This window comes from Balaenoptera physalus (assembly GCF_965194825.1).
Source record: "Balaenoptera physalus genome assembly, chromosome: X".
Lineage (NCBI taxonomy): Eukaryota > Metazoa > Chordata > Mammalia > Artiodactyla > Balaenopteridae > Balaenoptera > Balaenoptera physalus.
Genome location: NC_138903.1, coordinates 69,956,138 through 69,975,284, shown reverse-complemented (window position 1 = coordinate 69,975,284; position 19,147 = coordinate 69,956,138). Strand labels below are relative to the sequence as shown.

The 19,147-nt window shown below is 36.3% G+C and overlaps 1 protein-coding gene across 1 annotated transcript in view; it reads right to left on the bottom strand.

Annotated features, from left to right (window-relative positions):
- SH3BGRL (SH3 domain binding glutamate rich protein like) overlaps nucleotides 1-18,866 on the bottom strand; it is a 74,999-nt gene extending 56,133 nt beyond the window's left edge. The window contains exon 1 of the mRNA XM_082447486.1: nucleotides 18,603-18,866. Coding sequence (XP_082303612.1) covers nucleotides 18,603-18,647 — 45 coding nt within the window. The 5' untranslated portion in view covers nucleotides 18,648-18,866. The remainder of the gene's footprint in view (nucleotides 1-18,602) is intronic.
- Nucleotides 18,867-19,147: the final 281 nt, after the last annotated feature.

Here is a 19,147-nt window from a genome sequence, read left to right as displayed (position 1 = left end):
ATTTCCTTCTTTGGAGAGTTTTCTAAGAGAAAATTGATTACGATCTGTCTGGGACAGTTCACAGGCAGTCCTTATGTGTATAGACTGGATGACCTCCTATGATTCCTTCTACCCAGATGCTTTTAATATTTTATTTTTAGCATGTTTGATGGTGAGAAAAATGGAAAAGACTGAAAGTCATTTTTTTTTCACAATGAAGAAGGGACTTCCAGTGTTATACTCTAGGTTTCTTAATAACAAGTGACATTAATCTAAAAATAGATTAATTTTTACCATGTCCTTTCTATCTAGATATAGTTGCTTTAGCCCACTAAAGCACTGTTATAAACATTTGAAATCCATAATGTTTTTTTTTTTTTTTTTGGCCACCACACGCAGCCTGCGGGATCCTAATTCTCTGACGAGGGACCGAATCCGTGTCCCCTGCAGTGAAAGTGCGGAGTTCTAACCACTGGACCGCCAGGGAATTCCCCATAATGCTATTTTAAGAACAGTCTGGTACTAGGAGAAAATTTATCCACAAGAACAATAAGGCCCAACTGGATTTCGATGCTTATTAATCTTGGTAACGGATGGAACCAGTTTTGACCAGGTTCAAATGCTTGTGGTGGGGAGAGTTAGAAATATGTTGGGAGGGGGAAGGAGGAGCTAAAATTATCTTTACTTATCTAATGATTTGGTGGAAACGTAAGGAGAAATATTGATTATTTCAGCATTTAGCCTCTTTGTTATATGCTTTACCAAAGGCAAACACTGAGTAGCCTCCACACTGGAAAGTCTGGCTCAAGACATGATCCTTATCAAATTTAACATAGCAGTGGCATGAATTAAACCCAAAGTAAATAAGGGCATTGATACGTAGAACCCTGAACCAAACATTAAACCATACTGTTGGTTTAATCCTATAATCCTTGGGAAAAAAAGAAACAGCCAAGGAGAACAGGAAGGGAGAGCAAACATAAAATTGTTGAGGTGTTATAAATAAAAGAGTTAATGAATACACCTCAGATTTTTGTAAGGCATAATTGTTTACACAAAAGATCAAGGTCAGGGTGGTCCCAAAGTGAAGGGATTATAGAGAAGTCTAAAAGGCACTTTTCAGATAATGAAAAAGGGGCGTAGTATGCATTGTTCCAGAATCCCAAGGTAACTGGTAGAAATAGTTAGGCAGTGATACCACAAATCTTTAATTTGTCATCACTGCTACATTTGGCTTTAATCATAACTGTATAATAATCATGCCTGTGAAAAATGTTCACATATAAGAAGAAAGTGCAAATTGTGCCTACGATCTACTTCCCATACCCTTCTCTAGTGAAATGGCAGGAAAACTAAGTAAAGCTTCAATTGAACTAATACACTATTGTTGTTTTCAGAATAGTTATTCAAGGAGGAGATCATCATCAGGGTAACTAGAAGGGGTAGACAAAGTACTTTGAGACATTCGTTGGGAGGTAGAATATGGATTCCTGTGAGACAGCATACCAACTTTCAGGCAAGTAGTACCTGAAGTACTTCTGCCTTTGAACCCCTCAAATACAACTCTTTATTTGTAGACTGTATAACATAGTCCCTAAAATTGACATCTCCATACTACCTCACTTCCTCTGGCTCAGGGAAGAGGCTGAGGAATCTTTATTCCTGGCTTTTTTTCCCTTGAGGACCTGGGTCCAGAGTCTAGCCCAGTGGATGGCAATAAATGTTTTCTCAATGAATTAATAAATTGGGGGGTGAAAGGAAGAAAATTCCCAACACAGCCTATAGGTCCAGCATTAGCAGGGCCTGCCCATATAATTTATTCAAACTGTCTACCCTATGTAAGGCTCTGCACTTGAGCATCTCTGCCAAGTGTTTATATGGTATGTATGTATACATATACTATTAAGTTTGTTCAATGTTTTGACTTGGCTTTAATATCTGTTCTTTTATGTACAGAAACCTGCCTTATGTAACTTTAGAATAATTACTATAGTAGAAACAATGTCTATAGATTGAGAAAATATTTAGAAAAAAAAATTAATGCTGTTATACACAACAACATGCATCTGTCTTTTTTATCATATGCTTTTACATATAATAAGGGCTCACAACTAATCATATGAAATGAAAATTGCTATACATTTTTATTAAAACAAAATAGACACGTAAATTAACGTCCACCATTTCAACTTCAAATATTTTCATGAAGCCTTATAAGGACATCAAATGGTGGTCCTTTTGCAAACGTGGGTATAGAATTAGGTCATAATTATCTCACTCATTAGGAGATTGTCTAACTACCTTTCCTTTTAATAGCTTACTGGAGAAATACATGTTTTGACAACCCAAAAGTTCAGGTTATTCAATTTTCGTCCCACAGAATCTCTTAACATAAGCTGTTGCACAATATGGTATCTAATTCTTATAATGATAGCCCTCTTTTAGATGTTCTCTATATATTCCAAGCAATAGGACGTTTATGCACTGTGACCCTAGTTTTATACATTAACCTGAAAGTACAATTCTAATACTTCTCTATTCAACCATGTTATGCAGTGAAAAACTAAAATCCATCTCTGTAAATGAATGATTTTCAAAAAGTAATTAGATATTTATTTATAGTAAATCTACTCAGGTATCCAGACATGAATTATTTAGATAATATTGTGTTAGATGCTTTGTGTTTCAAAACATCACATGGTACATCACTTTTCATGAAATCTAGAGTCACTGAATTTCTGAAAGAATATACATGCTGTGTGGTTGGTGGGACCTCCCCCACACAGTCCCTGATATTTGGGCAGTGTAAGGATCCACTGGTATTGTAGCTTTAGTTCAAGGTCAACTTTTTGGTAGAGTCAGACTAAATGCCAAGACAGATATATGCATACACCTCTCTTAAGCCCCCATGCAGACCTTGATCATAACCATACAATAAAAGGGATACAAATACATACCAAACAAAAATCATTCTTCAATTTCAACTTCAAAGTATAATGATAAGTCCTAATGCAACTGGACAAAAGTAAATGTTTAGTCACATTCTCCTACAATACTTTTATATTTGCCTTTCAACAACTTCTTTTTTAAAAAATCACATAAACTCCAAGTCTGGTATAGAATTGGCCTTATTCTGGATCTTGTCACACTTCCTACTTATTCCCTTTAAAACTCACCAGGTGTGGGGGCACCTTCAAGATGGCGGAGTAGTAAGAGATGGAGATCACCTTCCTCCCCACAAATACATGAAAACTACATCTACATGCGGAACAATTCCTACAGAACAGCTACTGAATGCTGGCAGAAGACCTCAGACTTCCCAAAAGATGTCCTCAGGCGACCTACATGCAGAGGGGGGCCAAACCCAAAGCTGAAACCCAGGAGCAGTGTGAACAAAGAAGAGAAAGGGACATTTCTCGCAGCAGCCTCAGGAGCAGCAGATTAAATCTCCACAATTAACTTGATGTACCCTGTAATGTGGAATCCTGAATAGACAATGAATCATCCCAAAGTTGAGGTGGTGGACTCTGGGAGCAACTGTAGACTTGGGGTTTGCATTCTGCATCTAATCTGTTTCTGGTTTTATGTTTATCTTAGTTTAGCATATAGAGCTTATTATCATTGGTAGATTTGTTTATAGATTTGGTTGCTCTCTTCGTTTTTTATCTATCTATCTATATTTTTTTTTACCTTTTTTCTCTTTTTGTGAGTGTGTATGTGTATGCTTCTTTGTGTGATTTTGTCTGTATAGCTTTGCTTTTGCCATTTGTCCTAGGGTTCCGACTGTCTTTTTTTGTTTTTTTTTCATTTTGTTTTTTTTGTAGTATGGTTTTTAGTGCTTGTTATCATTGGTGGATTTGTTTTCTGGTTTGGTTGTTCTCTTTTTTCTTTCTTTCTTTTTCTCTTATTACTTTTTTTTATTTTTAATTTTTAATTATGTTTTCTATTTTAATAACTTTATTTTATTTTAATAATTTATCTTTTTCTTTCTTTCTTTCTTTCTTTCTTTCATTCTTTCTTTCTTTTTCTCACTTTTCTTCTGAGCCATGTGGCTGAAACGCTCTTGGTGTTCTGGCCAGGTGTGAGGTCTGACCCTCTGAGGTGGGAGAGCCGAGTTCAGGACATTGGTCCACCAGAGACCTCCTAGCCTCATGTAATATCAAAGGGCAAAAGCTCTCCCAGAAATTTCCACCTCAGTGCTAAGACCCAGCTCCACTCAATGACCAGCAAGCTACAGTGCTGGACACCCTATGCCAAACAACTCACAAGACAGGAACACAACCCCACCCATTAGCAGAGAGGCGGCCTAAAATCATAATAGGGTCACAGACACCCCAAAACACACCACTGGACATGGTCCTGCCCACCAGAAAGACAAGATCCAGCCTCATCCACCAGAACACAGGCACCAGTCCCCTCCACCAGGAAGCCTATGCAACCCACGGAACCAACCTTACCCACTGAGAGCAGACACCAAAAACAACGGGAACTACGAACCTGCAGCCAGCGAAATGGAGGACCCAAGAACAGTAACTTAAGGAAACTGAGAAGACAGAAAAATACACAGCAGATGAAGGAGCAAGGTAAAAACTCACCAGACCAAACAAATGAAGAAGAAATAGGCAGTCTACTTGAAAAGGAATTCAGAGTAATGATAGTAAAGATGATCCAAAATAGAATGGAGAAAAAACAAGAAACGTTTAACAAAGACCTAGAAGAACTAAAGAGTAAACAAACAATGATAAACAACATACTAAATGAAATTAAACATTCTCTAGAAGGAATCAATAGCAGAATAACTGAGGCAGAAGAACGGATAAGTGACCTGAGGGATAAAATAGTGGAAATAAATACTGCAGAGCAGAAAAAAGAAAAAAAGCATGAAAAGAATTAAGGACAATCTCAGAGACATCTGGGACAACATTAAATGCACCAATATTCGAATTATAGGGGTCCCAGAAGAAGAAGAGAAAAAGAAAGGGACTGAGAAAATATTTGAAGAGATTATAGTTGAAAATGGGAAACTATATGGGAAAGGAAATAGTCAATCAATTCCAGGAGGCAAAGAGAGTGCCATACAGGATAAATCCAAGGAGAAACATGCCAAGACACATATTATTCAAAGTATCAAAAATTAAATACAAAGAAAAAATATTAAAAGCAGCAAGGGAAAAACAACAAATAACATACAAGGGAATCGCCATAAGGTTAACAGCTGATCCTTCAGCAGAAACTCTGCAAGCCAGAAGGGAGTGGCAGGACATATTTAAAGTGATGGAAGGGAAAAACCTACAACCAAGACTACTCTACCCAGCAAAGATCTCATTCATATTTGACAGAGAAATTAAAAACTTTACAGACAAGCAAAAGCTAAGAGAATTCAGCACCACTAAACAAGCTTTACAACAAATGCTAAAGGAACTTCTCTAGGCAGGAAACAAAAGAGAAGGAAAAGACCTAAAATAACAAATCCAAAACAATTTTAAAAATAGTAATAGGAACATACATATTAATAATAACCTTAAATATAAATGGATTAAATGCTCCCAACAAAAGACATAGACTGGATGAATGGATACAAAAACAAGACCTGTATATATGCTGTCTACAAGAAACCTACTTCAGACCTAGGGACACATACAGATTGAAAGGGAAGGGATGGAAAAAAGATATTCCATGCAAATGGAAATCAAAAGAAAGATGGAGTAGTAGTTCACATATCAGACAAAATAGACTTTAAAATAAAGACTATTACAAGAGACAAAGTAGGACACTACATAATGATCAAGGGATCAATCCAAGAAGAAGTATAACAGTTGTAAGTATTACGCACCCAACATAGGAGCACATCAATATATAAGGCAAATGCTAACAGCCATAAAAGGGGAAATCGACAGTAACACAATCATAGTAGAGAACTTTAACACCCCACTTTCACCAATGGACAGATCATCCAAAATGAAAATAAGTAAGGAAACACAAGCTTTAAATGATACATTAAACAAGATGAACTTAATCGATATTTACAGGACATTCCAATGAGAAACAGCAGATTACACTTTCTTCTCAAGTGCTCATGGAACATTTTCCAGGACAGATCATATCTTGGGTCACAAATCAACCCTTGGTAAATGTAAGAAAACTGAAATTGTATCAAGTATCTTTTTCAACCACAATGCTCTGAGACTAGATATCAATAAGAGGGAAAAAATCTGTAAAAATACAAACACAAGGAGGCTAAACAATACACTACTAAATAATCAAGAGATCCCTGAAGAAATCAAAGAGGAACTCAAAAAATTCCTAGAAACCTATGACAATGAAGACATGATGACCCAAAACTTAAGGGATGCAGCAAAAGCAGTTCTAGAAGGGATGTTTATAGCAATACAATCCTACCTCAAGAAACAAGAAACATCTCAAATAAACAACCTAAACTTACACCTAAAGCAATCAGAGAAAGAAGAACAAAAAACCCCCAAAGTTAGCAGAAGGAAAGAAATCATAAAGATTAGAACAGAAATAAATGAAAAAGAAATGAAGGAAACAATAGCAAAAATCAATAGAACTAAAAGCTGGTTCTTTGAGAAGATAAACAAAATTGATAAACCATTAGCCAGACTCATTGATTAAAAAACGGAGAAGATTCAAATCAATAGAATTATAAATGAAAAAGGAGAAGTAACAATTGACACTGCAGAAATACAAAGGATCATGAGAGATTACTACAAGCAACTATATGCCAATAAAATGGACAACCTGGAAGAAATGGACAAATTCTTAGAAATGCACAACCTTCTCAGACTGAACCAGGAAGAAATAATAGAAAATATAAACAGACCAATCACAAGCACTGAAATTGAAACTGTGATTAAAAATCTTCCAACAAACAAAAGCCCAGGACAAGATGGCTTCACAGGTGAATTATATCAACATTTAGAGAACAGCTAACCTCTATCCTTCTCAAACTCTTCCAAAATATAGCAGAGGGAGGAACACTCCCAAACGCATTCTACAAGGCCACCATCACCCTGATACCAAAACCAGACAAAGATGCCACAAAAAAAGAAAACTACAGGCCAATATCACTAATGAACATAGATGCAAAAATCTTCAACTAAACACCAGCAAACAGAATCCAACAGCACATTAAAAGGATCATATACCATGATCAAGTGGGGTTTCCCCCGGGAATGCAAGGATTCTTCAATATATGCAAATCAATCAATGTGATAAACCATATTAACAAACTGAAGGAGAAAAACCCTATGATCATCTCAATAGATGCAGAGAAAGCTTTTAACAAAATTCAACACCCATTTATGATAAAAACCCTCCAGAAAGTAGGCATAGAGGGAACTTACCTCAACATAATAAAGGCCATATATGACAAACCCACAGCCAACATCGTCCTCAATGGTGAAAAATTGAAACCATTTCCTCTAAGATCAGGAGCAAGAAAATGTTGTCCACTCTCACTACTATTATTCAACATAGTTTTGGAAGTTTTAGCCACAGCAATCAGAGAAGAAAAAGAAATACAAGAAATCCAAATTGGAAAAGAAGAAGTAAAGCTGTCACTGTTTGCAGATGACATGATACTATACATAGAGAATCCTAAAGATTCTACCAGAAAACTACTAGAGCTGATCAATGAATTTGGTAAAGTAGCAAGATACAAAATTAACGCACAGAAATCTCTTGCATTCCTATACACTAATGATGAAAAATCTGAAAGAGAAATTAAGGAAACACTCCCATGTACCACTGCAACAAAAAGAATAAAATACCTAGGAACACACCTACCTAAGGAGAAAAAAGACCTGTATGCAGAAAATTATAAGACACTGATGAAAGAAATTAAAGATGATACAAACAGATGGGGAGATATACCATGTTCTTGGATTGGAAGAATCAACATTGTGAAAATGTCTATACTACCCAAAGCAATCTACATATTCAATGCAATCCCTATCAAACTACCAATGGCATTTTTCACAGAACCAGAACAAAAAATTTCACAATTTTTATGGAAACACAAAAGACCCCAAATAGCCAAAGCAATCTTGAGAAAGAAGAATGGAAGTGGAGGAATCAGGCTCCCCGATTTCAGACTATACTACAAAGTTACAGTAATCAAGACAGTATGGTACTGGCACAAAAACAGAAATATACATCAATGGAACAGGATAGAAAGCCCAGAGATAAACCCACGCACCTATGGTCACCTTATCTTTGATAAAGGAGGCAATAATATACAATGGAGAAAAGACAGCCTCTTCAATAAGTGGTGCTGGGAAAACTGGTTAGCTACATTTAAAGGAATGAAATTAGAACACACCCTAACACCATACACAAAAATAAACTCAAATGGGTTAAAGACCCAAATGTAAGGCCAGACACTAGAAAACTCTTAGAGGAAAACATAGGCAGAACACTCCATGACATATCACAGCAAGATCCTTTTTGACCCACATCTGAGAGAAATAGAAATAAAAACAAAACTAAACAAATGGGACCTAATCAAACTTAAAAGCTTTTGCACAGCAAAGGAAACCATAAACAAGACAACAAGACAACCCTCAGAATGGGAGAAAATATTTGCAAATGAAGCAACTGACAAAGGATTGATCTCCAAAATTTACAAGCAGCTCATGCAGCTCAATATCTAAAAAACAAACAACCCAATCCAAAAGTGGGCAGAAGACCTAAATAGACATTTCTCCAAAGAAGATATACAGATTGCCAACAAACACATGAAAGGATGCTCAACATCACTAATCATTAGAGAAATGCAAATCAAAACTACAATGTGGTATCACCTCACACCGGTCAGAATGGCCATCATCAAAATATCTACAAAGAATAAATGCTGGAGAGAGTGTGGAGAAAAGGGAACCCTCTTGCACTTTTAGTGGGAATATAAATTAATATAGCCACTATGGAGACCAGTATGGAGGTTCCTCAAAAAACTAAAAATAGAACTACCATACGACCCAGCAATCCCACTACTGGGCACATACCCTGAGAAAACCATAATTCAAAAAGAGTCATGTACCACAATGTTCATTGCAGCTCTATTTACAATAGCCAGGACATGGAAGCAACCTAAGTGTCCATCAACAGATGAATGGATAAGGGAGATGTGGCACATGTATACAATGGAATATTACTCAGCCATAAAAAGAAACAAAATTGAATTATTTGTAGTGAGGTGGATGGACCTAGAGTCTGTCATACAGAGTGAAGTAAGTCAGAAAGTGAAAAACAAATACCGTATGCTAACACATATATATGTAATCAAAAAAAAAAAAAAAAGAAATGGTTGTGAAGAGCCTAGGGACAGGACAGGAATAAATACACAGACATAGAGAATGGACTTGAGGACACGGGGAGGGGGACGTGTAAGCTGGGACGAAGTGAGAAAGTGGCATGGGCATATATACACTATCAAAGGTGAAATAGATAGCTAGTGGGAAGCAGCCGCATAGCACAGGGAGATCAGCTTGGTGCTTTTTGTCCATCTAGAGGGGTGGGACAGGGAGGGTGGGAGGGAGATGCATGAGGGAGGAGATATGGGGTTGTATGTATATGTATAGCTGATTCACTTTGTTATACAGCAGAATCTAACACACTATTGTAAAGCAATTATACTCCAATAAACATGTTAAAAAAAACTCACCAGGTGTTTGTATTATTGCCTGGCCCAGTCTCTATGTCACCACCACCATGCCTGAGTGCCCTCTCAATATTGCTCTGAAGATTTAATTTAAGACCTTTATTTCTAAATTTTTTAAGTAGAAACTTATTGAAAAATCTTCACCCCAACCACTGCCTTTTTTTGAGTTCAAAATATTTAGTTGATGTGCAAGACCAATTAATTATGTTTAAGTTTCTGAAAGTATGAGATCAGATTCTATAATTTTCAGTAATAGATTTCCAATGACGATACTTGCAGAAGTTTTCTTCCATAATACTCTTAATTTTATGTCATTTATATTTCACTTGTGAGGGTGATGAGAAACAAAGGTTTAGTGACCTACTCAAATCACACAGGCAACAGGCCATAACGCATACCTCACCCTAAATCTACATGCTCTAGCTAAAAACTTAAAATCCCTTCCCAAAACAATGTGTCTTATCTGCTTTGAGTTAGACTGTCTTACACAAGGTAATTTTCTTATATTGGGATAAAAGTACATGTTCTGCAATCTAACTAATCATATACACTAAGCTATTATGACTTTAATTATCTGCTCTAAAGAATTTTCAGTTTTCTACATGATGTAACAGGCCACTAGAATTATTCTTGGTACTGCTACAGACCAATTAAGAAGTACTTTTCATGATTTTCCAAGTTCAGAAGAAAAGCAATTTTACAATGACTTTCAAAGTAGTTTCATAGCTACATTCATACTGGGTAATTAATAAATAACACTCAGTAGGCAGAATAGCATAAAGGTTAAGATTATGAGCTCTGGGATCAGACAGACCCGAGGGGAGCTTTGCTAGCTCTCTGACATTGCTAGCTCTCTGAGCCTGTTTCCTCTTCCTAAAAATAGGAATAATAACAGGGGATTAAGAGGTGCAAGCTACTATGTGTAAAATATATAAGCTACAAGGATATATTGTACAGCACACGGAATATAGCCAATATTTTATATTAACTATAAATGGAGCACACCTTTAAAAACTGTGAATCACTAGTTGTACACCTGAAACGTATAATATTGTAAACCAACTATATCGCAATAAAAAGGAAGGAAAAAAAGGAAGAAAATAATGGGCACAATAGGAATACTGACTTCATTGGGTTGTCACAAGAATTAAATGATATAACATACCTAAAGTTCTTACCACTATGCCTGGCACATTTTAAGTGCTCAATGGATGATAGCTCTTATTATTATCAACTAAAGCTGACAACTTATTTGCATGAGAAATTAAAGTGCAATGCTTTATCATATTTTTAACATATTAAGTACTTGTCTACGCTCATCTTGCTTCCAAATCACACTGGATAGAATGGTTTCTCAAATAATACAGCCATTATTAAATATATACTTACTGTTTTAATATCAGTGTTGAGAAATATGCTGCACTTATGGTGAAACAATTGGCTGAGTGGTGGTGAAACAAACAGACAAGATTTTCCCATGTTGTAACTCTTAACTGGGATGAACATTCTCTGGTGTTTAAAAGGTGAAGTTCTTTCTGTCTTGACTCACTGCTGGAAATCCCCTCAGCAGAACTGTTTGGCTCTGCTCCAACTCTGTGATTGGGTCTTATTTCCAGAAAGGACTAAGCCAAAAGGACAGAACTCAAAGACTAGAGTCCAGAACCAGAGTTTACAAGTCATAGATGTACTGCTTTCTTGATCAATTTATATTTATAGAATCATAAAAAGCCACATTTTAATTATGTTGGTCTATAACCACACAAAGATACTTTTCAGGGAAGAGAACCAAAGTCATAAAAGTTCAATATGTGTCACAATTGCTATTTAAAAATATGCCCTTGGTTAGGCAATTTTATTTAAAAAAGAACTAAATTGTATATGAAAATGTTGCTACTAACCTATCTCCCTCACTTCCACCTAACTCTCACATGCAGATTATGGATGAAGACACATTTGCCTAGTTAGGCATCATCCAGTCTTTCTCTTTCTTTTCAGGCATCATCCAGTTATTAAATGGCAGTTATAGATTCCCAATCACATGATAAGGTTTTAATGTATTATTGACACGATTTCTGTTCAATATCTATACTCTAAAAGGGAGTGCAAATAACACAGTGTTTAGGAGCCAGTTCTGGAGTCAGAACAACCTGGGTTCTAATCCCAGTTCTGCCATTTGTAACTGTTTGATCTTGAGCAATGTACCTAGTTTCTGGGTCTTAGAGATATCCCTTCCACTTACATGAAATGGATCTAATACTAGTACTTACCTCAAAATGTCATCACAAGTATTAAACTAATTGAGATAAAGTATGTAAAGCACTGGGTACAGTGCCTGACATACACAATGCATAAATAAATGTTAGGCTTTACTATTACTAAAGTCAAATCTTGATTAGTCACATTAATGAAAAGTAATGAAACAAAAATCTAGCAGCACTAATACTGAATACTTTTAAATATATATTTTTTAAATTTGTTGTGATATTTTACAATTTATATTTAACTTTTGCCTGATGTTCTGGCAACCTGAAACAGTTCAAACAAACTAATAAAGCCAAAATGTGAGGGACTGAGCTAGAAAATAATCCCCTTGCTTAGAATTCTTCTCTATTGGCCAAGTGTGAAAAGTCAGCTTTGCTCTCATATTAATAAAAAGAGTCATCATAAATGAGCTGCCCCTTCTCTCTAAACATATGTTTGTTTAATTTTGGTCTGCATCAGAGGAAGTAATTAAGTACTGGGTTTAAAAGGTTTCCTGGCGAGCTGCAAATTAGAGCTGAAAGCAAACAGATGGTCAGATAGTCATCAACAGATTCTCAACCTGTTTAATTTTATCAGTAAGAAATGAAACACAACATTCACCCTTGAAAATTCAATTAAAGCAGAAAATATTCCTGTAAAAGATATATGTTTTATGGCACAATATATATTTTAGAAAAGAAGTTAGAGATTAACTACAGAGAATTAGAACATTCTATCTGATTGTGTCTGGAGCTTGAATTTATGTTTTTTTTCCAGCTCAACCCAGGAGGAGGGTTGACCTTAAGGTTTATTGATCAAAACCCTTTCCTCAATAGAGTAACTAGTCTTTGAGCTAAAATGAATCTATTTTATCCTTTTCTTCTTCCAGATTAGGAAACTTTTACTAAACTTCTGCAATATATTCTTTTTTATAACCATTCTACTTTCAAGTACCAAATAATCATCATCATTGATAACTGTGTTTCCCAAGCCTCTTTAAATTGGGCCAAATTATTCCAAAGGCTTTGCCATTGTTGCTGTGAGTTTAAGGAAATCAGTCACCAAATATAGGGCACCAATCTGAACACAATGATCTTGAGTTCCTGCATTTGCCACGGGAGAGCTGCCATTTTCCATTGTTCAGGGCATCCAAAAAGCATATCCAAACAGTCATCTCATGAAGAGTTTCTAATTTTGCTCTTAGTTTATGAATACCTTTACACAGCATTCAAACAAACCTTGGCAGCTATGACAAAGACCATAGTATACATCAAACTGATGTTCAATTTATAAATACAGAGACAGAGAAGCTACCATATATGACAGACCTACAGCTAACATCATACTCAATGGTGAAAAGCTGAAAGCATTTCCTCTAAGTTCAGAAACAAGACAAGGATGTACACTCTAGCCACTTTTTTCAACATAGTTTTGGAAGTCCTAGCTATGGCAATCATAGAAGAAAAAGAAATAAAAGGAATTCAAATTGGAAAAGAAGTAAAACTGTCATTGTTTGCAGACAACATGATACTGTACACAGAAAATCCTAAGGATGCTACCAGAAAATTTCTAGAGCTCATCAATGAATTCAGTAAAGTTGCAGGATACAAAATTAATACACAGACATCTGTTGCATTTATATACACTAACAATGAAAGATCAGAGAGAGAAATTAAAGAAACAATCCCATTTACCAGCACATCAAAAAAAAATAATAACAAACTTAGGAATATACCTACCTAAGGAGACAGAAGACCTGTAATCCGAAAACTATAAGATGCTGATGAAAGGAATCAAAGACAACACAGACAGATGGAAAGATATACCATGTCCTTGGATTGTAAGAATCAGTATCGTCAAAATGACTATACTACATAAGGCAATCTACAGATTCAGTGCAATCTCTATCAAATTACCAATGGCATTTTTCACAGAACTAGAACAAAAAAATCTTAAAATTTGTATGGAGACACAAACGACCCCAAGTAGCTAAAGCAATCTTGAGAAAGAAAAACAGAGCTGGAGGAATCAGGCGCCATGACTTCAGACTATACTACAAAGCTACAGTCATCAGAACAGTATGGTACTGGCACAAAAACAGAAATATAGCTCAATGGAACAAAATAGAAAACCCAGAAATAAACCCACACACCTATGGCCAATTAATCTATAACAAAGGAGACAAGACTATAAAATGGAAGAAAGACAGTCTCTTCAGTAAATGGTGCTGGGAAAACTGAACAGCTACATATAAAAAAACTGAAATTAGAATATTCTTTAACACCAGACACAAAAATAAACTCAAAAAGGATTAAAGACCTAAATGTAAGACCAGACACTATAAAACTCTTAGAGGAAAACATAGGCAGAACACTCTTTGACATAAATCACAGCAAGATCTTTTTTGATCTGTCTCCCAGAGTAATGGAAATAGAAACAAAAATAAACAAATGGGACCTAATTAAACCCCAAAGCTTTTGCACAGCAAAGGAAACCATAAACAAAATGAAAAGGCAACCCACAGAATGGGAGAAAATATTTGCAAACAAAGCAACCGACAAGGGATTAATCTTCAAAATTTACAAACAGCTCATGCAGCTCAATATCAAAAAAAACAAACAACCCAATCAAAAACAGGCAGAAGACCTAAAGAGACATTTCTACAAAGAAGACATAAAGATGACCAAGAGGCACATGAAAAGACACTCAACATTGCTAATTATTAGAGAAATGCAAATCGAAACTGAATTGAGATATCACATCACACCAGTTAGAATGGCCATCATCAAAAAGTCTGCAAACAATAAATGCTGGAGAGGGTGTGGAGAAAAGGGAAATCTCCTACACTGTTGGTGGGAATGTAAATTAGTACAGCAAGCATGGAGAACAGTGTGGAGGTTCGTTAAAAAACTAAAAACTAAAAATAGAGCTACCGTATGATTCAGCAATCACACTCCTGGGCATATATCCGGAGAAAACCATAGTTGGAAAGGATACATGCACCCCAATGTTCACTGCAGCACTGTTACAATAGCCAAGACAAGGAAGCAACCTAAATGTCCATTGACAGATTAATGGATAAAGAAGATGTGGCACATATATATAATGGAATATTACTCAGCCATTAAAAAGAATGATATAATGCCATTTGCAGCAACATGGATGCACCTGGAGATTATCATACTAAGTGAAGTAAGTCAGACAGAGGAATACAAATATCATATGATATCGCTTATATGTGGAATCAAAAAAAATGATACAAATGAGCTTATTTACAAAATGCCATAGAGGAAAATCACATATATTTCATTTACTATATGGACAATCCAAGCTACAACTAGTTTATGTTTTAGCAGTCATAAAAGAGATCATTTTACAAAAGTTAGACCATAAATAATACCCTCAGAAATCTACAATCTATCTACCACAATCTTAAAATTTCTACACCAAGCACACCTAAAATGCATAGAGACCGTGAAATGTAGATTATTATGGATCTGAGGAAAAGAAGTATGGGAAGAAAACTCCAAACCAGTTATAATTCTCCAAGCTATCATCTCTCTAGCAATCCTGATCAAAGGCCAATGTTAATTTTTATTAAAAGTTATTGAAATTTATTAAGTTTATTATAGGTTCTGTGCTTACTATTCTTTTTCCATTAAATGCAAACTTACAGGACATTACAGTTTCGAGGAAAAAAATATGGCATATATTATTGTGTTACAATAGGTCAAAACATGCACGAACAGTTCTGAACAGGCAGAAATCACTTCCTACAGACAGACAACTTGGGAGTTGCATTCTTGCTAAATGGTTTTCATAAAAAAAAAAAAAAAAACGGTACTAAGACCTGAATTTTCATCTTGACCTTTACTAGACAAGTTCCAAATGTGCATCTTCTCTATCTTCCTGGCCTTGAGTGAATTTAGCCCACTTACTGACATTCACCTTTAGACATGCTATCTCTCCTCTACACTAGCTCCTCATTTTTCTATTCTTCTGTATGTATATGCCCAAGCAATTCCACTTACAGGACTTACTCCCTTCTGTACCTCTCACCTCATGTTCACATTTATCTCTGCATGCCTCCTAGCTGTCATGCATCACTGGGAGGATGTATTTCTTTAAACATATGTCATTTGGATTCAAACAGCTTGTGTTGAATTCAAGCTCTGTGGCTTACTAGTTGTGTGACCTTGAGAAAGTTGTTTAACCTCTCTGAACCTGTATTTCTTTATCTTGAAAATAGAGATAATCACAGTATCTAACTCATAGGACTAGAAATTGCCAAGAAAAAATGAGATAGTACCCAACACACTTAAGTGTTCCTACTTACTAACACTATTATGGCTACTATCAAGAAATCCATTGCAAAAACCAATATACCTGCTTTCATTTCTAAACTTTTGAGAAGCAAGTGCTATACCTCTGTATTAGGGCACAGTTGAGTACAAGTTTGAAAAGTTTCTTTTTTTAGTTGGTCTATGAAGGAAAGGGAGTCTTGAGTTAAGGTCACACTAAGTTGCAATCATCATAGATCCTCCCTCGCCTGATAAAACATCTAATATTGGTTATTTTTATGAAAAGCACTAGCAGGAGTAAGAAAACAGTCAAAGATTCACAATCCAAAACCAAAAGCTTTCTTTTAAGTGCTCTTCAGAAAACACTTAGTCATTTATAGAAGCATCTCACTTTGTACAATTGCTGGATTCCTGTTAGGATGTTTGCCCCAAAATTTCTAAATCATATGTTAAAAACAACATGACAGCTTTCTTAAAGGAAAAACCTTAGTATTGCAAACCGAAGAGTCCCCATTTATGTTATAAAGGAGCTCTTCTGAAGTATACTCATTTTATCCTGTTTTAATATTATTTAAAAGTACTATAAGATTATAATAAAATAAGAATTTATTTTGGCAATATGCAGTAGAATTTTGATAACAGGTTCATAGGAACTATAATTACTGCAACAACAAACAAATCTATAATTACCCATAAGAAAAACAATTGAAACAAAAAGCATAAATATTTCTTATTTGCATAGTCTTCAACAGTGGAATCTAATAATGTACATAGTAGGAGCCAGTAGTCATTTTTAAGGCCCTAAGAAACTTAAGTCTTAACAGAGAGGTATAATTGTTCTTATCTGAATAGAAATTCTGAAAGGAGTTTCTTCTTGAATCTGCTTTTCGGGGAGGCGTAGAAGAGCAAGAAAACAAAGAATAAATAGCAGTATTGAAACTGCATGTCACCCAAAGTGAAATCACCAAAACTAGCTTCCAGATCTGTCCACCCTAATTAGGGATTTAACTAAAGGTATTAAGCTGATCTTTTAAATTTTACAATTATTTTATTGGAATTGAGACTCTGGGCAGCTTGCACATTATTTTAAATATCATAATATATATGGAAAATAATAAGGCAAGAGGCTCATAAAGTGAAGTTCAAAGACAATATAAAAAGTTTTCTTTTTTTCAACCTAAACTTGCTCCAAAAATGTAACTTTAAGTATTCTATTTCAAAACTGTCTAAACACACCCACATGTGGTAGCCAGAGAAGACAAGTTGAAGGTTCAAGCTTCTTGTGATTTCATGCAACTTTCAGTTCTCTTCCAAACCCTCTTAGGGGGTAAACAAAACAAAAACAAAAACACAACAACAACGAAAAACATGGGATAGCTGCTGCTCTGAAGCTCAGAAGAGGGAGTGGGTTCATACATTCTACATTTTGAGCCCACACATCTGCTCTTGCCACTGCTGGCTTTTCTCCTGAGCTGTGAAACACAGAGACACTTTCATTTACCATGGATATACACTCAGCTTTCACTCCAGCTTAGCCTATTGCTCCCCACAACTGCTGAAAATTGTTATTCTAAATTAAGAGCACGGGGGATGAGAGAGGGTTGTCCTATCATTTGAAGAAGCCACCACTGGAATCTGCAACTACACAAGAAGGCACTTGTTAGTTCCCTTCCAGTTCTCAATGTATTTGAAGCAGTTAGAAACTGTTTGAAGTAACATCTTTTGAAAGAAAAGCAAAGGTAAAAATAAGGGACACAATGGAAGGGAAAAACAGGTCCCTTGTCACATTGTTTTAAAAACCCCCCACAACTTTATATCATTGTTCCCAACTTCCGCTCCCATTCTGTCTAGTTCTAACAGACTCTTTAGGCTGAAGTTAAATACCCCCTCCTACACAGTGGCAAAATATAACTTTTTGATTACAAGGGTCTCACTCTGTGAAATATAATCACAGTGCCTCAGTAGGCCTCCACTCCGTCATCATCAGTAACAGCATGTTTTACATCCTTTACAGATGTGCACTCCTGCCCCTGCCTCAGTACCTACAGCAAATATGTGAAATGTCCCACTCTTGAAACTTACCAGTGTGAGACTTTCTTGACGTCTTCACCTAACCCTAAAGACCCTATACCACCATCTCCCATTTACCAAAACTCGGTAGCTTTCTTTTTTCTTCAGAGAAGAAATGTGGGCCTAACATCACTAGGCAAACAAAGGTAAACTCCATGGAAAAATGAAATCGATGCAACAAAGAGAAGAAAGGGAAGAAGGGGTGGGGTGGGAAATGCGGGTGTCTACCGAAGGAGAAGCTGCCAGACTAACTTCTGCAATTTAACGGTTCTGGGGCAGCAGGAGACTGATGTGTAGAAAAACAACAAAGGTGGGCTTCCCACCCTCCTTACCGCCGTGGAGCCAGAGGAAGAGGCAATATACACACGGATCACCATCTTGGTTGGGAACAGCGGCTGTAGTTGTTTGAGTCCTGCAAACGGCTGGAGAGCAGCTGCAGCAAAGGCTGGAATCAAGCTAGGGGCCTTACAGAGGTTGGAAGAGAAGGGTGGGGGAAGGTGGAAGGGGAACTCGCCAGAGCCCCGCCTCCTCTCTTGGCTGCTTTCACTGGGCTCAGAGGGCGGCAGTCCCAGCCCCAAACCCCGGAAGGCATAGGCTCGTTTGCATCATTTCTAATTTTTTTTTTTAAATTGGGAATCTCGAATAGCACCGCGAGATCTGTTGAAACATTTATTCTTGACTATTCCCTCCCTGAGAAGAGGGAAAGGAGAAAGAAAAAGAAAGAGGGAGCGTTGAATTAAATTAGATTGCAATGAAGGATCTTTTCCCACGTAGACTCAAAGTTCTGCGTGTAACTTCCTGCTCAGAAATGTATGCAAATAAGATGTCTTCTTTAAAAGAGGAAGTTCTGCGTTGAATCCAGACACTAGTGATAAAG